Source organism: Oreochromis aureus, linkage group 22, assembly GCF_013358895.1.
Source record: "Oreochromis aureus strain Israel breed Guangdong linkage group 22, ZZ_aureus, whole genome shotgun sequence".
NCBI classification, from domain to species: Eukaryota; Metazoa; Chordata; class Actinopteri; order Cichliformes; family Cichlidae; genus Oreochromis; species Oreochromis aureus.
This window is the reverse complement of record NC_052962.1, coordinates 24044800-24068176: the sequence shown is the minus strand read 5'-3', so window position 1 is coordinate 24068176 and position 23377 is coordinate 24044800. Positions and strand designations below refer to the sequence as shown.

Sequence of the window (23377 nt, the reverse complement as noted above, 5' to 3'; positions counted from 1 at the left end):
AAAACTGTAAAAATAAAACTCAAATGCATAACTAATGTGAAAACTGAAATGAAAATACAAATTTTTCTTATGTAATGTCTCTTTTAACTTCTTATCTCTTCTTTTTTTTTCTCAGGGTCTAGATGAGGAGGCGATTGTTGACCATGGAAAGACGAGCTTCGCCACTCTCTCAAACTATGAGAAAGACGATTTTGAAAGTAAGTTTAAAACTGCCAGACCACAAGTATTTTTCTTGCAATTATTGATATTTCTTGTGCTTTACTGAGTAATGGAAATGTAGGTTTAAGTCAGCACTCATCAGGTGGAAACACTTTGAAGATTCAAGTAAAAGCCTCTTTCTTCAAGTGGATCCACAACTATAACTTCCTTTCAGTATTATCTCAGTTTTAAGACACTGCTGGAGCCCTCTGCTTTCTGTCCAGCTAAGCTGTCCATTTTTTTTCTCTTCTCTTCGTGCTCTTTCATCTCCTGTGCCTTTTTTCTGTCGTCTTTGCTCTCGGTGTTTGTCTCCATCTGTTAGACTTGTGCTTGTGTCCCCTACGCTCTATCCTCTTCTCTTGATTTTAATCCTCCTGGGTTCCCATTCAAATCAAAGAACGATGACTCATCTACAAAAAAAAGGGTATTGGTAGCAAATGCAGGGTGAAAATGGGGTGCTGTCTTTTCGCAATATGGCTCCTTTGTCGCAGTAACAATAATGAGGAGAAGATAAAACTATCTCGTTTATGGTTTTCCTCCATATTTGTTATCTGAAGCTCTCAAAAGAATAGAAAAGAAATTAATTGTCTTCTTTCTTGAATGCGTGTGTCACTGGAAATATGATACAGCTTTCACGGTGTAAACCTTTTTCAACATAGTTTACTATTTTTTAATATTAGTGTTTAATTCCACTTATATCCCTATATAGGCTCGGCAGCTTGCAGATGTGAAGCAGGAGCCTGATAGGAGCGTAGAGCTTTAAAAGCCAACAATAAAATCTTAAAATCACTTGGCTGATGCAAGAAAATCACTCCTTTTGCTATGTTTTTAAAGCTTGGCAGCTACATTTTTAATTAACTCTAGCCTGTACGTTTTACAGTGGCTGATGGCCAGTGTAAAGTGCATTATTCTAGTGAAGTCTGAAATGAGAGCATGGATGACCTTTTCAAAGTCGGAACTAGATTGGTATGTGTGCCGTGAGATCTGCTCCACAATCTAATTATTTTTTTTCTACAAGTTAAAAATTTAAGCTACCAATATGCAGGAAATGACTATAGCATTTCCACTCTGCACAGTTGCAGTGTCAGGAATGTCCACGAAAAAATACACGAAATAATGTTGCTGCACATCTGCCTTGTGAGCTGTATGCTGTTGTTATACCCGAGGAGTTATACCTGGAATCTGTCAGGTTTGCTAGATATAGAACTTTTACTTCTTTATCCGAAGAGGAAAAAAAGTGCAAATTTTATGTAGATCCATTATAACAAGATATATAGCAGTTATGGTCATTTAAACTTGAGCTAGGATTTGTTGATTTAAAAATCAAATCCTCATATATTGAACAATCTTTTCTTTCCTTTCAGATACACAAAATATAAACTGTATTCTATAATTATGTGTAGTTATTTATTCACTCATTTTGTTCTGGCTGACTCTGGATCAGCTGGTTTTTGTGTTTGTGGCTTCCAAACAGGTGTGTTGTGAACAGGTACGTTGCACCGTGTCCTCTGGCAGACAAATGATTATGTTAACATGCATAAGGAGGTTGAATGGCATTTCTCCCCTCTTTTATTTCCTATACAAGCAGGCAATAATTAATTAATAAAATTTCAATGAATCTCCTTTTTCACATCCAATTATTGGTGTTAATGTTTGCAGATTAGAAGCTGTGTCAATAGATACTGCATCTTTACTTTTCCTAGGCCACAGAGCAGTGTATGTGGGTGTCCATGTTCCTCTTGGGAGGGAGAGCAAGCGGAGGCATCGCCACAGAGGACACAAGCAAAGAAAGAAGAAGAATAGAGATTCCGAGGAGGGGAAGGAAGACGGCAGGGATTCTCCTACTTATGGTTGGCTACTGTTTTGAACTTATAATTGCAATTTCATCCAGATCCCACACCATTTTTTTAAAACTTCTCTTTCTCTAGTCTGCTCTGTTTTCTTATATCCCATCCCACAGTATTGTAGCTTGCAGCTAGTGTGTACCTTTGAACCTTAAAATGTATCTATAACCACACACTAATGGGCTTCCTTCACATATTAAATAGAATCTCCTATAATCTAGAATAGGTAGAATCTGGTAATATAATGAATGCAAGAAAAACTCCACATCAAATCTTTAAGTAAAGCATCCACAAAAAGCTTAAGTTAATCGAAAAAATGTAGCCACTGTGGGCAATTAGATAATTACTTTTGTTTAACCCTCTGATTTTCTCCATACTTCAAACAGTTCAGCTCTAAAAGGCATTAAAGGCCGCTGTGAACGGCCTCTGACAGACTGAAGGCTCTGGCATTTTAAGTGATGTGCGTACGCATTTGTGATTGAAGTTGCTGCGTCATTGCAGCTGTAAGACTCGTAAGCAACCAAGCAGTACTTTGAACTCGATGAAAGACTGAATCGAGCCTTGTAACAGTGCAACCAACAAAAGATACTTTTATTTTTAAAGCACGGTTTTATCATTTATAGTGTCAATACTCTGAGGTAGACTTTTTGGGATAGGACTAAAAATGCATTTTATAAAAACAGTTTATCACAGTGATACAGAGATGTCAAACTAAAACACTTCAGTGTGTTCAGGAAGTTTAAAAAATGTTTCAGTATTTGCTTTTGCTCCAGCAAATAAATGTTTTTCAGTTGGAACTGAAGTGTTAATATTGAGTGCGTAATAGACACCAAATCACCACACATGTGTTAACAGAAAATAACTCTCCCGTTTTCACTTCCAACTATTTAATTTCTGCCTCCCTGTGGAGTTTAGTCTTCTAATCTACTTTATCTATTTCCTTCTTCTCTGTGGTTTCAGATATCCTAATACTGGATCTCTTAATTCAATCAGACATGAAAAGGAAGTTGCTGAAAGCGTCCGAGTTTTATTATTCTCTTTAGCACACTTCTTGGTAGCGACCATGCAGATGTATTCTTCCTCAAAGAAAAGCAATTACATAGATGGTTGTCGTGAGCAGCCACACATAGACGCAATCCATCCGCCTTTATAATTGTAGATTTAATCTCTGCTTTCACAGAACATTTTCCCATATCATCCTTTAGAGTTAAAATAAACATTTCAGAATAAGACATCTGCCCTGTGCAATTTTCTTGTGAAGAAAGAAAAGTTGTTTATATTGGGCCACTAACCAAAATACTCAGAGTTTATACTTTATTTTGGAAACTTCTCTCTTCCCTGCATTTCCTGACAGATTGTTCAGTTTCTTTAATTTTATTGTTATTGTTATAATTATAACAAAAATGAACCTTGGCCTTTTTTTCCACACTCTGTTTAGACACTCCATCCCAGAGGGTACAGTTCATCTTGGGTACGGAGGATGACGACCTGGAGCATGTCCCTCACGACCTCTTCACCGAAATGGATGAGCTGTCCTTTAGAGATGGCACTGCCACTGAGTGGAGAGAGACTGCCAGGTTAGGAGGCAGATGAAAGTGTGAGCAGCATAACAACCATATGAAGTTAAAAAAACAAAACAGAAGCCCACAGCACAGATCTATTGGCTTTTTAAAGGAAAAAAACAAACAAACATTAGTTTTCAGTTAGATTTAAAAGGGAAGGTCCTACCTAAGGTCTTTTTGACAAATAATCACAGCTATCAGCTTAAGTGGCTTATTTTTCAGTAAAAATCATTGTGAACTTTAGAATTTTTCTACTGTGAAGTACTTTAAATGACAATTGAATAATTTCATAATGCCTTCAGAGCATTTTTAATGCCCTCAGAATCTGCAGCAATCCTGAAACATTTCTTTCACAATACAATCTCAATTTTAATTTGATATTAAAAGAAAACTAAACTAATATCATACATAAACATTTGCAGGGTTGTTTGCTGTGGTTTGAAATAAACTTGGCAAAAAAAAGTAAATAAATTTGGTCGATGATTTCTTTGTTGTTACAATGCTTCTTGGCAACTGTTTAAAAGCTTGTTTATTATAAATGGTCCCACATTTGTGAGGAAAATTTATTTATCGGTTGAGCCGCAGAGTTGAGTATGTGGATTGTGCCCATGAAAAACTTGCCGAATCTTCTCTGCCAATGCCAAACGCCTTATTCTGCTTTTAACTCTTGCCTGGATTATTTATTGGATTGAATGATTGACGTCTGAAGAAACAAGACATATTGGCAATTTAACAATTCATTGAACAAACAGGGGCCTCAGTAGCATGTGGAAGAACCATACAGTGCCACAATAGCCTGACATCTCCTCATGCTGGTCACCAGCTTAGTCACACACTGCTGTGGGATGGCATCACATTCTTCAACCAGCATTTGTCGCAAGTCAATGTGGTTGTCTTGGGCAGAGAATAAACTGTTTGGCATTTGGCAAATTTCTTATGTGTGCAACCCACATACCCAACTCTCAACCTAGATTGTTGGTTGAGCAGATTCATTGACAAAAAGCATTTTTACAACAAAGAAATAATCAACCAAATACAAACTTTTGTGCTAAGTTTACTAATGACGACCTAGCTTCCCTGGCATCTCCAAGACTGACATAATTTGAACTAAAACTTAATTTGCAGTGCTTTAGAAAAAAAATGCATCTTGACTGACAAGTTGCTGTTCTAAGTGGAGGAGTTTAAGTACCTTGGGCTCCTGTTCATAAGTGAAGGGAGAAGAGAGTGGGAGATTCGAAGACAGATTGGGCCTGAGGCAGTAATCCTGATGCTGCATTGGTTCATTGTTGTAAGGAAAGGGATCAGAAGAAAGGCAAAGCTCTTGATAGTGACCAAAAGAATGAGATCACTGATACAAGCAGTGGAAATGAGCTTTCCCTGAAGGGTGGCTGGCTCTCTCTTAGAGATGGGGTAAGGAGTTCAGTCATCTGAGAGAGACTCAGAGTATACCCGCTAGTCCTCCACATTGAAAGGAGCCAATGAGGTGGTTAGGGCATCTGACAAAGATGCCTCCTGGGCACCTCGTGGATGAGGTGTTTTCCAGGACACACTGGAAAGACTACATCTCTTGGTTGGCCTGGGAACGTCTTCCCCTGTATAAGCTGGAGGAGGTGGCTGGGAAGAGGGAGGTCTGGGCATCCTTGCCTCAGGCTGCTCCCCCGCAACTCTGTCCCGGATAAGCGGAAGAACATGGATGGATGGATGGATGGATGGATGGATGGATGGATGGATGGATGGATGGATGGATGGATGGATGGATGGATGGATGGATGGATGGATGGATGGATGGATGGATGGATGGATGGATAGCATCTTGGCTTTGCAAGCCAGTACAGACTCTTACTGAATTGTAATACAGCTTGTATTTGGGTACAAATAAAACATTGTCGTCTTTCTGTACATGTATGTTTTTTTGGCGCTCACCTACAGATGGCTGAAGTTCGAAGAGGATGTGGAAGATGGTGGGGAGAGGTGGAGTAAGCCTTATGTGGCCACATTGTCCTTACACAGCTTATTTGAACTGCGTAGCTGCATACTTAACGGCACAGTTTTGCTGGATATGAGGGCCAGTAGTATCGAGGAAATCGCAGGTAAATTTAAAACTTTTTCATATCACTGTGTTATATTTTTTAGGTAGCATTGTGATTACTATGAAATGCATTGAATTTATTACTATAATTACATGTTTAATGGTCTATATATAACCTTCTTTGTGTGTTCCTGTGTGTTTGTGTTTTTGCCGCTGCCACTGTGTGACTCAGACATGGTGATAGACAGCATGGTGGCATCAGGGCAGCTGAAGGAGGATTTGCGCGACAAGGTGCGGGAAGCAATGCTGAAGAAACACCACCATCAGAATGAGAGAAAGCTCAGCAATCGCATCCCACTTGTGCGCTCTATTGCTGACATAGGCAAGAAACATTCTGACCCACTCTTGCTTGAAAAGAACGGTGAGATCCTACGGCGCACTCACATTTCTTTTTCTCCGATGTTTTCCACCACTGGGGAACTGTTCTTAAAAATCCACTGTTCAAATCCCTCAATGCCAGCGTAGAAGGTGGATGGTTTAAAGTGAGTAAAATTGTTGAAGTACTCAGTCCCCTTAGTGAAAAAGAAATTTGGGTGCTAATTTATGTGCTAACCCGTATGGCTGGCCTGGCTTTGGGGTTTGAATTAATTGTTTTCACTCCTCAGGGTGTGACATTCAGGAAATAACGCTTTACCTGCAACTGGACTCAGCATTGTGTGCATTTTTTGTTTTGTTTTTTTGACTAGGCATGGCCACAGTGGTGTTGCACATTTTAAGATCTTGGGTTAGAAGCCTGAGGTTTTAATAATGAATGAAATATCCCATTCTCCACTTCTCTGCCTGTGGTTTTTGTTGGGCTTGCATTTTCACATCATTAAAACTGAAATGCAAATGTGAAAGGTCAAAATTCTCTCACGTCGTAGGTTTGTGATGGTAACAGCTGCAGTCTGAAAGATGTATGTTTATATGAATATGTGTTGTGTAGGATTTATGACTGGTTGTGTGTGACAGAGCACATTTCCTCGCAGTGCACCGACATCGCGCTAACTCATCCTCGCCTGCATGCAAGCCTCTCTGAACTCGGAGCTTTGCCTCACTCATAGTGTGTGATTGGCTTATTTGGAGTTGAGTATAACACATTGTCCCTTGTAGAGCCTCCCACATGCCTCACTGAATCATTCTTGGCTTCTTCTGCACACAACCATGCTTTTAGCTCACGTTTATGCAAGCACGAATCTCTAACTACACCTCTGTCACCCTATCGCTGCCCACCCTTTCTTGCTGTGTCTCCTTCAGATACCATTTCTGTGATGTACTGCAACTTCATATGTTTTTCTTCTGTTCCGTTCCTTATTCCTTGTCCCATCCCTCCCTCAATCCCCTCTTTCCCCTATTTGCTTTCCCTCTCCTCCTCCCCCTCCCTTTTTTTTTTTTTTTTTTTTTTTTGCCATTGTCTCCTCTGTTAGGAGAGGGCCTGTCCTCTTCACGTCTTTCTCTCCACAAGCCAGGGACAGCATCCTCTGTATCCAACCTGTCCCAGAGACGAGAGTCCAGAGTCTCCGTTCTGCTCAACCACCTGCTGCCCTCTTCTTCTTCCAACACTGGGCTTTTCCCAGGTCCTTCTCCCTTTACCACCCCTCAGGCTTTACGCCGTTCTCAGAGCCCATCACACAAACAGGGCGTAGTCCTCGGCCCACAAGGCATCCCTGAGGTTGTGGTATCTCCTCCAGAGGATGAGGACCCACCAGAAGAAGAGGCGGTATCACCACACCTCAGCCGGCGAGCATCCTCAGCATCCCAGAGCGTTGAGCTGCTGCCCTTAGAAGGCAAATATCTGTGTAGCCTGCCAGTGTGAGTCACAGCTTGAACAGAGAACACTAGCACTAGCATGAAAGCTCTGCTCAATGTTAACTTCCAACCTTGCGTCCATCTCATAATTAATCCACAGCAAGGCTCACTCACTGAATACTGTATAAATATCAACAGATGTTTTGACATTACTCACTGATGAAACCTCTGCTTGTTTCCCTTCTCTGTTTGTTTCTTCCACCAACCTGTTCCTTTCTACTATCTCTCGTCCCTCCTGTTTTGCCCTTTTAAACTTTGCTCCACACATTTTCTAAGCATCTACGCCTTGCTTGGCTGAGTCCGTCTTCACACCTCCCCCTGTTGTGTTTGCATGCCTACCCCCAAAATCTTGTGCCGATACTTCATCATCTGTCCTTTCATGTTTTGTTTGCACATTCTGCTCACCATGACTCACATTTATTACTTTAAAAACCTGTTTGAAGGGGTTTTGTTATTGGGTTTATTTCACCTTATTAATGAGTAGTTTATCAGCCCAATAGGTCATTCAGTCCGTCTTCGTTTTCTGCAGTTCAGAGTTGCACAGCATGAATTACGTAGGCTAGATATGCTAAAAAAAAAAAAAAAGGAAATGTGTTAACAGGGAAAGTATAACTCTTATCACTGGTGTCACATTAATCTTTTGATAGCGTGTCCTGTATGATTTCTGTGGTGGTACAGCTGAAAAATGCTGCCTAGTTTTTGTAACCCACTTTAGCCATTCTTTGTGTGGGCATCATTAACTGGAGCTGCTGGCCCTTTATTTTTTGTGCTGTCCTGCTGTTGTCAGTGACTCACAGCACTGTGGAAAGAATACATTCCAATCAATTAATTAGGATATATTGGGGACTTTTGCACAGTTAGAGCAGCACTTATTGATTGTTGTTTGACGCAAATCTTGCAGAAGCCTTGGGACATTTCTTTATGCTTTTGCAGTGGTGTTTTGTAACTAACAAAACTAACAATACATCTTAAATCCTTTTAGCTATGAGCATTCGCCCTCCTTTGATTTCACCGAAATGTCATTCAACTTGTGCTTTTCCCATTGCATCATTTGGCACCCATTCTCATCATTTGGCATCAATTCCAAAGATAAACATTCTTTTACCCGTGTAAGAGTGTAGAGAGAGCAATGTGTGCCAGCAGCATGGCCAAAAATAAGCCTGTGATTAGAGCTGGTGTGTTGGTACTGTATGTACCATCACACTGGCACCTACTGTGACTTTTTGTTCTTCCTGAACCAAGCCGTTTTAATTTATTATTAGACTCTGTGTGCATGTGTGTACGTATGTCTGTGTTTGTTTCGTTCTGGGAATGGCTCCATTTCAAAGTATGGGCTGTTAGAATCCGCATTCAGTTGATGGGAGCTGAATCTGAAAGGTTAGGGAGGTCTTATTATAGCTGACAAGCTTCTGTAATTGTACCCCCTCCTGGGGAAATACATAGAATTAAGAGCAGGCTTCAGAGGAGGCTTTCAGACCTTTCCCCTTTCAAATCATTAAATTTAATAATGTCATCTGGTGTTGGCTGGAGCTTGTAGAAACTGTACCGTTGAGCTAAATGGCTAACACTCTAACAGCTGTATGATAAGTGTATATGCCATGTCTGGAGGCTATTTGAAGTCTAGCTTACATGTTACAAATACATACAGTGAAGGTACTGTAGATATTGAGTTAAGAGGCTGTTTATGTGCAAATGTCATGCACCCATTGAGTGTGCTCGTGTCATATGTAAAATACCTTTACACAGGCCATTCAGGGACTCACTGCACTCCACTTGTTACATGTTAAAAGTGCTAGTTATTATTACAGTAGTTGCATTTAAAACTCCTTTATGCATATAACAAATTATATTATTTTAGATCAGTACATGTATTCCTACAGCTGCTATAAAGGTACCCTCTAATCTTCTTTTTAGCTTTTATTGGAATTTCCGCCAGTCGGTAATTTCAGATATCTATGCTACTTTTTTTTTGCATATGAATGAGGTAGTGCTGTGACACCACTGTTTAAAAGGCTGGTGTGGTGGAGCATTCCAGGGCTTAGCCTTCCTGAATGAAGTGTGCTGGCAGACACAACCTAAACTAATCCCTCCCATATTTCAAGAGGCTTTGTCAGGTATGTGAGCAATCACGCTTCTGTTCAGCAGTCCCAGCTACCCAGCATTCACTGGGGTTACTCCAGGGTACAGTTCAAGGGTATGAATCAGTGGCCAGAAATCGCTGGCTGAAATGACATGTTTTCACTTTGACTTGGGGTTCATTTTGAGTGTGGCATATTACAAGTGTATTTCGTTTTTTATGTTTGCTTAATTATTTCTTGATGACTTTTATTTTTTTTGTGGAAGTGGTTTATGAGGAAAAACCTGGTAAAAGAATTTCAGAGGACAGTATGCATATGTAGTCCTTCGCTTTATATGCAGTACTCCCTCATTTCATCTCCCTCTCTCATGTCGCATAAAGTGCTAGCGGTTCCTGTATCTGGTATGGCTCAGATCGCATAAAGTGTGCAACCAGTCGTCCACAGAAATGACACAGTTTTAACATTTGATCTGCCAGGACATCAAACACTTCCATTCACCTTTAGAGCAAAGCCGACATGAATTCAAGCCAAGCAGGAGTAACTTCAGTGCCAGAGCATGAGCTCAACAGACTGGGAGCATTCAGGAATACTGTAGTGTCAAATGTATCATCTTCCCTCTGAAGAGTTGTCACATCGTTGCCGCTCTGTATCACATCACATTTAGCAAGTAATGGATTTAGTGGAAGAAATCATTTCACTTGCCAGAAAAGTAACATAATAAAATAGATTCAACTAAGCTTTAATCAGCTCCAGCATATGTTTTTTTATTTAAACAATTTATATTACATGCGCATTCATTTAAAGTTTAAATGTAATCTAAAGTTTTTAATTTGGTGCAATATGTTGGAGCCAAAAAACTGCAGAATTGAACCGGTTGAACATTTAAAGCAAATTTCCTTAGGCCACTTAGCTAAGACCACATACTACGAAGTGCAGTGTTTAATTTTCCCTTTAAAACAGAATATATAAATATGAAGTTGAAACACCTATTTAAACTGTAATACTAAATTTAAAAAAAATGTGTGATTCACTTTGTATCAGGTGTGTTTGCCTAGAGTGATTAAATTCCATAATTGCCTCACGTTTGTTGTGCCCATGCTATAAAGTAGGAGAAGTACTCATATCATCATATAATCTTCTTCATAATTAGACAGGCAAATTAATGGCACTTACTTTAATTATTAAAATTTGTTATTATCATTGTTATTCTTATTACTAATCACATGACAGATAGCTTTCATGGCAGACCTCACAGCTGGTCTCCTGCCGTCATTTCCTGCCTTGTACTTACACGTTTTCTACCACTGCTTTGTCTTTTTCTCTCCTCCTTTCCATCCCAGGACCACTGGTGTCTCAGAACTCTGTCCCAAACAATCTGGATAGCAACAAGGCAATGGAGAGGCGGCCATCCAAAGTAGGGGTCAGTAGAGAAAGCAGCAGTGTCGACTTCAGCAAGGTAACCTAACCCCAGTACTGAGCACAGAAACAGTCCGTCGTGGTGGAGGGACCCATGACTGAGTCCATCAGTGTTTTTTCTTCAGTTTCTGGATGTTCACAGTCATTTCAGTGGCCTCCATTAAAACAGCCTCTATGAGCGTCAACATCACATACCTGTCAGCCTTTTTCTTCTGGGCTCACTAAAAGGCATTAATCATTTCTCCTCCTGTAATGGATGCAGAATAAGCATCAAAGTAAAAGTTACATAACTGTTTAGTTTTGGAAATCCGCCTCCGTAGCATGGCTCCCATTCATCCTACCATTTTCTAGGTCTGCATCCATTAAGTAAAATGGCAGGTCGCCATAAGCACTTGTCAATATGAAAGCATCCATGACTGCCAAAAAATAAGGTGCTGTGTTTGCATGAGTCATAGGAGATGAAGGCACAGACCCTTTTACACAGAGATGAACAAAATGTTGCCATGCTCGGGTCTATTTTTATTTAGCGTAGCAATAAAAGCCATTTATCTGAGGAACATGATAAGAAATGGATAAAATCAATGGACAATCTTTGCTCAGTACTATGTAGTTCTATAGGCTGCTCTCAAATCCCCTTATAATTCATTATTATCATAGCATCCAACTGACCTGCTGCCATTCCTTTCATTCCCATATCTTCATCTCTTTTCGCATGTGTGTACTTCCACTGGCTCCAAGTCTATTATACCTTTTTGAAAGCTCTTTCGTGTGTGTACATCCGTATGTATGATTTTACTATTTCACTGACTTCAGGTGGACATGAATTTCATGAAAAAGATTCCCCCGGGTGCTGAGGCTTCCAATGTGCTAGTGGGAGAAGTGGACTTCCTGGAGAAGCCCATAATTGCATTTGTTCGACTGTCACCTGCAGTCCTTATCACAGGCCTTACTGAGGTGCCTGTGCCCACAAGGTAAGTTATTAAGAATTTTATCAAATAAGGTCCTTTTTTTTTTTTTTGTGCCATTTTTGCCATTTTTTTGTCATTAAAAAAACACCAAATATGACAAGTTAGTTTTTTTTAAAGCAGACTTTTTAAAATAATTTGTTAATGCTGTTATAACATCGACCTACTATAACCTGAGGATTTACCATGGCTGTGATCATACACAACCCTTTACAATCAATCAATCAATCAATCAATCAATCTTTATTTATAAAGCACTTTTCATACAAAAAATGTAGCACAAAGTGCTTTACATGGTTAAAAGCAGCCCACCCCACCCCGCCCTGGGCTGGGTACGCATTAGCCAAGTGTGGAAACGCTGTCACAGGGAGCCGTCTGCACCGGGAGCCGGTCACAGACCGCAGCCGCACACAGCAGGAGGGAGGCAAAGAAGCCCCCCAGCCAGGCTGAGAGGACCCACAGAGCCCCAGCAGCCACGGTCAATCACAGCCCCAGTGCAGAGAACCCCATCCGAGGAAACACTGGAGATATGACCCAATAAGGATATATACAGGGTAAAAAGATAAAATAAATAAGAACGGGATACAATATAAATATAAATATAAATAGAGTAAGAAGATAAAAAATGAATACGAATAAAATCAATAAATATTAGGTAAAACCTAAATTAATAATATAAATAGAATAACAGGATAGAATAAATAAGCATAAAATAAATAAACGTTAGGTGAAAGCTAAATTAAAAAGGTGGGTCTTGAGCCTGTTCTTAAAAACATGTACGTTCTCTGCGGCCCTGAGCTCCTCCGGCAGGCTGTTCCACAGATGAGGACCATACCATTGAAAATGCCTGGATACAAATCTTGAAACATATAATTGGGCAAAAAATTAGTACATGTGGCCTCAGCATGGTGTACAAAAATGTGGGCAACACTTTTTTTTGTTTTTTTTTTTGTTTTTTCTAATCAACATGGGAAGAAGTAAAGCAATCAAAAGCAGAAACAACAAGGCTGATGGCTTAACAAACATAAACATAAACAATGCAAATGTGAAAAGATGAACTACTAGGGATGGGCTATATAGCCCTGAAATGATATCATACTTTGCAATAAAGACGTTAATGATGATGTAGAAAAACATACTGAATGTTTTATGGGAGATTGCAGTATGTAAGTAGCAGCTAGTGCAGACAAAATGAAGGGCATTTTCCACCCTTGTTTTTGTCACTGGTGTCAGACTGTCTAATTTGATGTGTGAATCTATTGCTGCAAGGCACTTGCAGTGCCATTGTAGTGATGCAACATAAGTCAAATGCAAATAAAAAACCTACCCTAGGTTTTTTAGGTGTTTTCGTTGTGTTCTGTTTCTGTTATTTTTATTTTTATTACTCGTACTTAACTGCTGTGTGGATTTAATTTATTCAACTTATGATAAAACTACTGCGATTCTTTACTAGGACACACTAGTTTAATCTCAAGAGCCATATTTTTTTCCTGGTTAAATAAAAAAAAAACTGAAAAAACTTTGGCTATAACTTTGGTCAGTCTTTTTAACCAGTTTCTTAAAGCCGTGCTCATCCGCTGGTGTGGACTGCAAACAAAAGTTAACCACATCAGTCATTTCTATCCACTGTCTGCTCTCTCTGTCATATGGAGGGCAAATAGCCAGAGCTCCAGCATTGCTCGGTTGAGTCATTTGTTTATGTTTGGGTCGCACCTCACCAGCTGTCGGTATCTCATCCTCATGTGGCTTCTTAGCTTGGATGCAATCAACAGGGTATTTTTACCTCAAGTGATGAAACAAATTTGCTTCCACCTTTAATTATTTTTCTTGCACATTTTTCAAAGTGTTGCGCTTTGTTGGTGGTGTGATAGCCAAAGTACTTCCATAATAGTAAAGTAGCTGCCTTAGGTGAGGTTAGCTGAGGTTCTGCTCTTGCTCTCAGATATGTCTGGGCTTGTGCTGTTGTTGTGCCCTCTAGGGAGCATAAATACATAGCATGAGATGACACCTTTTTTCTTTTTTTTAATATCAGAGCTACAAACCAGCTCCTCAAAAATTTAAGAAAGACTGAATGCTGTTTGTATCACTGTCATCAGTTTAAGTGTATTTAATTAATCTGTTTCTTGTTGAAAGGTTTCTTTTCCTGCTTTTGGGTCCTCATGGTAAAGGACCACAGTACCATGAAATTGGCAGGTCCATGGCCACACTAATGACAGACGAGGTGAGAAGGACGCTGCCATTTATTTGAATTTTATCTTATTTTACCTTTTTCAAATTTTAATTGAATTTTGCAACCGTTCTCCAAATATATTTCATTTTCTAGATTTTCCATGACGTTGCATACAAGGCCAAAGACCGAACTGATCTACTCTCTGGGATAGATGAGTTCCTTGATCAGGTGACTGTCCTTCCTCCTGGAGAGTGGGATCCCACAATTCGCATTGAGCCACCCAAGAATGTCCCATCTCAGGTAAGTTAGGATCTCTACCACATTTTATATCAGGTGTATCTACTGAATATACATTTAAGTGTCTATTTTCATTTTAAACCTAGCCAAAAATGACATGACTGTAACAACAAATATAGAGAGAATTGCCTGGGATACACTGATGCATTAGTGATTCTAAAACTGGCCATAGGTGTAGATGTGAGCATGAATGGCTCCCTCTCTTTGTTAGTCTTGTGATAGACTGGCAGCCTGTCTAGAGTTCAGCTTGGGTAAACAGTTGGATAACTCATTAAGAATACAACATCTTTCATACTGTACTTCAATACATACAAGTCTTATAAACAGTAACCTATTGTTTATATGTCCCATTTAGCTTTATATCATTATAATCACAGTAAGAGAGGCACCTTAAACGAAGAGAGAGCCCTTAAAATAATTAAAACATATGGAACATATTATTTTAAACTGTCCTACCTGCAGATAAAGAGGAAAAGACCACCGCAGCCCAATGGCAGTGCACCTCCAGCTGGAGAACTGGAAAAGGAGGAGGACCATCATGCAGGGCCCGAGCTGCAGAGGACGGGGAGGTGAGTATGTTATGGTGACATTATTAAACATCTATCCAGTCAGCTGCTGTTCCCTGTATGGAAATGACTTGTTCTGTTTATCCTCTTGAGTTGCAGGGGTTTATTTATGGTTATAGGATGCTCTAAAATGAAATTTCTGTGAATTCAAAACTATCATCCAAATCATTTTTCCTCAGCTAACAGAGTTTTTATTAAAATTTGAAATTGTATGAAATGTGAAATTTTAGAAGCATGACATTAGTTTGTTTGAGCAGATACATTACTCTGTTAAACTAAAATGCCGACATTTATGGATAGCTGATACCACGTATCCACGGGCCACACACTGAGGACAATGTGTTTATTGGCAACCTCAGACTGACACACACTCATGTCTGTTGGAAGGCACTGTATTATTTACAGAGTCACGCACCCTTTCACTGCAACTATAAAAGGCTTGTGCTATGAGCGAGCTACTCAGGGAAAGCTGAGCGTAAGAAAGTACAAGAAGCTGATGTTAAGGAAAAACGATGAAAAACACGGGCTCTGTGAAAGAATCAGCAGGGGTTGTGGAGGACAGCAAGAGAGGTTATTCCAGAGGTGTGACGGAAAGTTAAAAAAAAAAAAAAAAAGACCTCACAGGAAGGCTTTGGATTGGTGTTAGAGAAAAGAGAGGAGACGATACACAAGGCGATACACAAGGCGAGAAATGGATTTGAGAAATAGAAAGGCAAAGGAAAAACAGGCAGAAAGAGGCTGAGTGGTCAGTAAGTAACATCAGACAGCATCTCAGTGAAGCCAGAAACATTAAATTAGTACATTTTAAGAACATCGGTTCACAGCTGACACTGTTACAGTAAGAGTCTTTTCTTTAGTGTTAATAAGCTCTGAACCAGATGGTCACATGATCCAGCACAGACACTTAGATACTTAGCTTCATATTAATTGAGTTTTTCAGACAGTAATACTCTTGAAGCTTCCACTCTTCACATTTCCTGATTGAAAATATGTTGAAGTTCCCTTTTTTTTCTTACTGTAATTGTAATTACATTACATTCAATTTGAACATTTCGAGCACTAAAATCTGCTCTGGTAATCTTCTAGAATTTTCGGAGGTCTGGTCCTGGATGTCAAGCGGAAAGTGCCCTTTTACTGGAGCGACATCAGGGACGCGCTCAGTCTACAGTGTCTCGCTTCTGTCCTTTTCCTTTACTGCGCCTGCATGTCTCCTGTCATCACATTCGGGGGTCTGCTTGGGGAGGCGACAAAAGGCAACATAGTGAGTCATAAAGCTTGGCACTTAAAAGTCAGTATTTGATTGCTTCATGGGTTCCAGTGGGCATAAAAGCCCTAATCCCTTAGTCGTGTTATTGAAGAACGTTTGGGACTATTGCTACTACATATTGTGATTTTTTTTGTACTGGCACTTCAGATGGGCTCTGTGAGGGTATTCTGAATGACTGCAAGCAAATACCCCAGTTCCACAGAATCCTAGAGTTGTAAAGTGCAAAAATCTGTTCTTTCTACCATAATAGTGTTGTCAGTGTTTTCTAATAAGAAATCCATTGCATGGGTTGAACAGTTTTAGCTAAATAATGCAACACTCTTACACTATACAATAAGATGGGATCAAATGCACACATGTTACACACAACATGTTTCTGACCTCTTTAAAATACGTGTATGAGAAATCAAAATAAAAAAATGTTACATAAAATCAAACTATTAATATATTTCACTTCTTTCTTTTTGTTACCATACAAACTGTTTAGTATAGTGTCTCTTTTTGTGGTTCTCTCTGTTCTCTCTCACTGTCTGCTTCTCTTTCATCCAGATGTCTGTACTAGGCCAGGGACTGTTGGCACAGACAGAGTCTGTGTGCTGGTGTGTGTAATGTGTCTAAATAAACTCACGCACTGCACAGAGATATGACTTCGGACAAGTCAGCAGCAGTGTGGGAACATTTGAACGGTTTATCTAGCCTCTCAGACGCAGCCCGTAATGTCCGTTTAATCAAAGCTCTATGTTCTGGTCTGTGGTCTCCTCCTCATCTGTCGCTTTTCTCCATCAGCCTTTCCCTCTGTATCCTCCTTTGTGCAATTTCACCTCCCCAATCCCTCCTTTCTTATTCCCTCACTCCACTCCTCTCCTCTGTCTCTACAGAGCGCCATCGAGTCTCTATTTGGGGCATCACTGACAGGAGTAGCATACTCCCTCTTTGCAGGCCAGCCCCTCACTATTCTTGGCAGCACGGGGCCTGTTTTAGTATTTGAGAAGATCCTCTTTAAGTTCTGCAAGTGAGTTTGAGCAGGTTTGCATTGGAGTAAAAATGCTCAACAGTGTTTTATGTTGTCTAATAGAAATTCTTTGTCTTCGTCTTTCCCAGGGACTACAGCTTGTCCTACCTGTCTCTACGGACCAGCATTGGTCTGTGGACTGCCTTCCTGTGTATCATCCTCGTGGCCACAGATGCAAGCTCTCTGGTTTGCTACATTACCCGCTTCACAGAGGAGGCCTTTGCAGCATTGATCTGCATCATCTTCATCTACGAAGCTCTAGAGAAGCTCTTTCATCTGGGAGAATTGTACCCTGTCAACATGCATAACAGCTTGGAGAACCTTACTCTTTATTCGTAAGTATTGAGATTCAAGTTACATGTATGATTAAAGGTCCATTTGTTTATTGTTGTTTGCTCAGTATTATATTTTTGGAATTGTTTGCACAGGTTGCATTAAATTTAGTTCTTCAAATTGCTGTCTCTACAAGAGTGTGTTAACTGATAATGAGAGAGGTTAAAATTTATATTATCTTCTTGTACAACTACTTCAGCTGACTGGTTTACTGGGAAAACCCTAAAGTTTTATTAAATCTTCATTTAATTTCTGATTTGTAAAGGGCTTTGACACAACCTCAGAGGGACTTGTCTCCTCCTGGTCTCAAACTAGGGACTTTCCACATTTTCTATTACAGTCTTTAGATTAAATTCCAAAGGATTACATAAAGTAGTTTCCTTTTAAGGAAAATGTAATTTTACCTGGCAGATAAACTGTAGCATGTACTTAAAGTTTGCTTTAATTGAACCCTAAACATTATTTCTCACAGAAGGCTCAAGGTACAGACTTTGCTTAATACTGGATCCTCTGTACCCAGGTGTCAGTGCTCTCCACCAGCAAATGCTACAGATGAGGTCATGCAGAAGTGGAACCAGTCCGGATACAGTCCAGACTCTATCGAATGGAGCAGCCTCAGTGTTTCAGTAAGACTAGCGCACAGTGACCTCTAGTGTAAAAAGCAGAAATTACAAACACAGTTTGTAAAATTGGAGAGCAAACACTGAAGCTTAACGTTGACTTCTGCATCGAATCTATATAGAGCATACGCCATAGCTTCCCCAAGTGGCTGATGCCGTTGCCAGCATTTATACCCGTGTGTGCGTGTGGTGTGTCTCCATTGCACTACAATTTTCCCACCTAAACACTTGCTAGCAGTGGAGTTTCTCTCTTCGAGTTGCTCCATTGTCTTCTAGCTGATTTCAAAAATGGCACCAAAAGAAGTAGCCAGAATGCATGGAAGGAAAAGGTGGTGCTGTGGTACTGTGAAGTTACATCACTAGCTGTGTGTCAGGTTACGGTGTAAGTTACTGCATAAGGTTTCAGAAAGGTTTGCCATTACATACCTACAGCGTAGATTTAACACAGAAGGTCAATTCCACTATAGACCAATAGTCTACATTGTACAGACATTTAGGTTTATTACTATAATTCATAGTTTTAGTCATAAGCACAACCACCAGTAATACATTTACCTCTGTAATACAGATGATTCATGAAATTAACAATTTTTATCCATTTTTTTTTTTTTTCTTTACAGACATGCAAATTGCTCCATGGAGACTTTGTGGGTCCTGCCTGTGGTCACCATGGGCCGTACATCCCAGATGTTCTCTTTTGGTCTGTTATCCTCTTCTTCACAACCTTCTTTTTGTCATCATTCCTCAAGCAGTTTAAAACAGAAAGATACTTCCCCACCAGGGTGAGATGTTGGGCTTAATTTGTTTATGTATGTTATTTCTTTTGTAAAACGCAGCAAAAATAAGCTTTAAAAAGACAAAAGAAAGCACGGTTTAATCTCTAATCATGTAAAATGATGTTTAAATAGTACTATTTGAAATATGAAGCATCAGCATCACATGTCATTATATGTTTTGTACACCTGGTGCATGCAAGTGTGGGCAGATTAAACTAAAAGGTTCTGACACTATGTAAATGTTTGCATTGAGTCATTAGTACAGGAGCAGACTCGTGTGCAGAAAGAGATCTTCCTGCATCCTCCCACATAGTACCATCTACTGTGTTATCACTCGGTGTAGGCCGGTGTTGGTATTGTGTAAACTGTAAAATGTGTAACAATTACATTGATGGAGCTGTTACCTACAGAAGGAAATGATCTTGAAGTTAAGCAGCTTCTGCCTGTATCCTCTTCTCTTTGTATTAAGAATACATTTATAAAGGGTGGCTGAAGGCACATGTCAAATCCCTAAATAAATTAATCTATTTTGTATATGTGTGTGTTACATAGGTGCGATCCACTATTAGTGACTTTGCTGTGTTTATAACCATCATGATTATGGTGCTAGTGGACTACCTAATGGGGATCCCGTCTCCTAAACTGAATGTTCCTGACCGCTTTGAGGTAGACATATTGTTCATCTGCATTGCTCCATTTATTACTATTGAGTACATTTTTACGGATTATAGCTATTATCTTCTGTAAGATTTAAATAAAGTATATAATCTGTAGTTAAAGTAAAGGTTTTGTGGTAATTCTATTGTATTTTACTCAAGAGTTTCTTTACAGTGTTAGCAGTCTCTTCTCAGAGATGTAAAAGTACAGGTTGTGTGTGCTTAAGCCTGTTTCATATACAAAAGCTCTTGCTGGAATAGTCTAGTTTCTGACCAACACATTACAAGTAATGTGTAAGATAAATATTCTTAAATATTCTCAGTTAGTTCATACCTTATATACTTAATGTGGCTTGCACTTTTCCCCTCAGCCAACTTCAAAGAACAGAGGCTGGCTAATGGATCCGTTAGGAGAAAACCCTTGGTGGACACTGCTGGTGGCAGTACTTCCTGCCATGCTCTGCACCATCCTCATTTTTATGGATCAGCAGATCACAGCAGTCATCATCAACCGCAAAGAGCACAAGCTGAAGGTCTGACTTTCATCTAAAAGGATCTTGAGAAAGCTTGTGATAGGGTGCCGAGGGAGGAACTGTGGTACTGTATGAAAATGTCAGGAGTGGTAGAGAAGTATGCTAGGGTACTGCAGCATATGTATGAGGACAGCGAGACAGTGATGAGGTTTTGCTGTAGAAGTGACAGATTGATTCAAGGTGGGAGTGGGATTACATCAGGGATTGGCTCTGAACCCCTTCTTGTTTGCAGTGGTGATGGACAGGTTGACTGATGAGGCCAGGCAGGAGTCTCCGTGGGGAGCAGGTGGAAAGGTAAAGATGTAAGGAGTAGAGTTAGTGAAAGTGGATGAGTTTAAATACCTGGGGTCAGCATCCAAAGGAATGCACAGTGCAAAAAAGAGGTGAAGAAGAGCGTGAACACAAGTGTCAAGGGTGATTTGTGACAGAAGGACAGCAGCAAGAGTGAAATGGAAGGTTTACAAGATAGAGGAAGAGCAGTGAGAGGGTTTATGGATGTAGAGAAGGAGGACATGCAGAGGGACGGAAGAGGACGGTAGAGAAAGGTTGAGACAGATGATTCAGTGTGGTCACTCGTAAAAGGAGCAGCTGGAGGAAGTATAAAAAGTTGCACACAATTTATTAAATTTTTTAATGAAAAAAAGCAAATAACTGATTGATCACAGTGAATGAATCTGTCACAAAGACTATTCTCTTCAGTCTTGAAAGTTTGTATGTCCATGTCTCTTCTCATATCTTACAGAAAGGATGTGGCTATCACTTGGACTTGCTCATTGTGGCAATAATGCTGGGCGTGTGCTCCATTATGGGCTTGCCGTGGTTTGTGGCTGCAACCGTCCTCTCCATTTCCCACGTTAACAGCCTGAAGGTGGAGTCTGGCTGCTCCGCACCGGGAGAACAGCCCAAGTTTTTGGGGATCCGGGAACAGCGAGTCACGGGATTTATGATCTTTGTCCTGATGGGTTGTTCTGTCTTCATGACATCAGTGCTCAAGGTGCAATGGGGTTGTCAGTGAAATAATATGTGCTTCTTCATGAGGATTTGCTTCCCCCTGTAAATCACTGTATATAATAATGTCTTTTGATTATCTAACACAAGTTGCATTAATTCCATGTAAACTAACTGAAATGTGTTGTCGCCTGGCACAAGTGTGTCATAGATGTTTTCAGCTTTTTCTTTCATGTACCGTAAGTTAAATATTTTCTAATATGTTGTTTCATTTGTGCTTTCGACAGTTTATTCCAATGCCGGTTCTGTACGGAGTCTTTCTCTACATGGGTGTCTCTTCCCTCAAAGGCATTCAAGTAAGTCTCTGCCCTGCTGTCTTTGAAGATAGTGCTGCCCTTCTATTCAGAACAGAGCAGGACTCTGGAGCTGTTAGTAAAGATAAGTTTGCCCCCTGCAGTTGCAAACCTGGTAATTCAGAGTCCTTAGGAGCTTCTCTTAAATGTGTTTCCTCCTCTGAATAATCTATTAAGTGGTACTTTCATGCATTTGTATTTCTTAACTGTTTCACTGACTCTCTTTACTCTATAGTTCTTTGACAGAATCAGACTTTTTGGCATGCCTGCAAAGCACCAGCCTGACCTGATCTACCTGCGCTATGTGCCACTGTGGAAGGTCCATATCTTCACCCTGATACAGCTCAGCTGTTTGGTGCTGCTCTGGGTAATCAAGGTGTCTGCAGCAGCTGTTGTATTCCCCATGATGGTAATGACTCAGCCTTACTTATTTTATCACTTCGTTTTTACTGGAGAAGAGTTATAGAAATCAAGTGTTGTAATATCACTGTTATTGATCATTCATCTATATTTTGTGCCAAATAACAGTATAGCAGAGGATTTCTTTTATTAATAGATATGATTTTATTGTGTCATTCCTTTACTTTATGTTTGGTTTCATCTGTAATTCTAGGTTCTGGCACTGGTCTTTATCCGAAAGCTTCTAGACTTTTTCTTTACCAATAGAGAGCTGAGCTGGCTCGATGACTTGATGCCAGAAAGCAAAAAGAAGACGGAGGATGATAAGAAAAAGAAAGCACGCGAAAAGCTGGTAAAACTCATCCGTTTTCCATAAGTGAACATCACAAGTTTATTTGTAATTTGAATTTGAAAGAAGTTTTGCTTTTCTCCGCATTAACAGAAAGTTGGCTGTAGCAGATTTTGTGTCAAAAATGGGGAAGGCAGCATTTTACTGGGATCACTGGACAGAAAAAAAAGTCATATTAACCTTTCAGCATGTTTATGATAGGAAGCAAAACTGCTGTCCCTCTGCCCTGGCATTTTCTAAGATCTAAACCATCACAGGAAATGTATCCAATCACAAGCCTTTTCCAATGATAGTAACTAGTATACAGAACTAATAAATAAAAATATAAATTTTGGAATTTTCATTATCTACTTGAAGGTCACACCACTTCTGCTTCCAAATGATACAAAATTAAAACTGCTCCTCAGTTACAAAAATTTACTAGATGAGATATTTTACTCCCTACTGTACTTCAAGACATGCACTGAAATGACAAAAATGTAGTTATCCTTTGTTTTTCTTCCTAATTTGCATTTAAACATTAATACTGCAAAATCTCTCCAAATGCTCCATCTGTCTTTGTTGTAAACGACAGCTTTCCAGATTGTGTAAATCCTTCTGAAGCTCAGATTGGAAGACAGTTTAATTATACTACAATTCGAGTGGGTGCCTTAACAGTGGATCGAATCAAATTGCAAATTAAATTGCTATTTAATTGTGGCAACTAGGCAAAATCAAATGGTTATATTGGTCTTGCAAGCACGGCTGTTATGGAAGAAGAGAGATTTTGAATCAAATACTCCTGTGGCTGAGTGCTACACAGCCACAGGAGACCAAAAACCAATATAATATAAGCCCAGGCCCATAAGTCAGATGTTAAGGGTGATTTAAATATGAATAAAACTGTGAGACTCAATTGTTGGAGGATGAACCTCACTGCAGTAATAACTAGTTTTTAAACTATAGATGCATTTGAATCTAGGATGAAGAGTCCGGACTGGAGGAAGAAGAAGAGATGGGGATTAAGGACACTTATGAAGACTCAAACCGGCTCAAGATCCCAGTGAAGGAACTCTCAGGGAGGTGAGTAATGCACTCCATAAAGCATCCTTTAAATGTCAGATTGTGGGATGGAGAGCTGAATCTTATTGTAAATTTTCACTTGGGAGTGAAGCGTAT

General features: G+C 39.8%; 1 protein-coding gene across 7 annotated transcripts in view; it reads left to right on the top strand.

Annotated features, from left to right (window-relative positions):
* The window catches only part of LOC116319416 (sodium bicarbonate cotransporter 3-like), a 45983-nt gene that overhangs the window by 17256 nt on the left and 5350 nt on the right, over positions 1-23377 (top strand). For 3 of the 7 annotated variants that reach the window (XM_031738736.2, XM_031738735.2, XM_039605573.1), the window contains exons 2-23: positions 116-197; positions 1902-2048; positions 3481-3619; positions 5534-5694; positions 5866-6054; positions 10900-11015; positions 11789-11946; positions 14074-14161; positions 14264-14410; positions 14870-14976; positions 16060-16234; positions 17119-17252; positions 17342-17587; positions 18106-18211; positions 18826-18987; positions 19534-19647; positions 20009-20170; positions 20913-21164; positions 21406-21474; positions 21707-21880; positions 22085-22222; positions 23181-23281. In XM_031738736.2, coding sequence (XP_031594596.1) covers positions 116-197; positions 1902-2048; positions 3481-3619; positions 5534-5694; positions 5866-6054; positions 10900-11015; positions 11789-11946; positions 14074-14161; positions 14264-14410; positions 14870-14976; positions 16060-16234; positions 17119-17252; positions 17342-17587; positions 18106-18211; positions 18826-18987; positions 19534-19647; positions 20009-20170; positions 20913-21164; positions 21406-21474; positions 21707-21880; positions 22085-22222; positions 23181-23281 — 3167 coding nt within the window. Of the gene's footprint in view, positions 1-115; positions 198-1901; positions 2049-3480; positions 3620-5533; positions 5695-5865; positions 6055-7099; positions 7460-10899; positions 11016-11788; positions 11947-14073; positions 14162-14263; positions 14411-14869; positions 14977-16059; positions 16235-17118; positions 17253-17341; positions 17588-18105; positions 18212-18825; positions 18988-19533; positions 19648-20008; positions 20171-20912; positions 21165-21405; positions 21475-21706; positions 21881-22084; positions 22223-23180; positions 23282-23377 lie in introns of all 7 variants that reach the window. The other 4 variants (XM_039605577.1, XM_039605575.1, XM_039605574.1 and 1 more) reach the window with 4 other exon arrangements.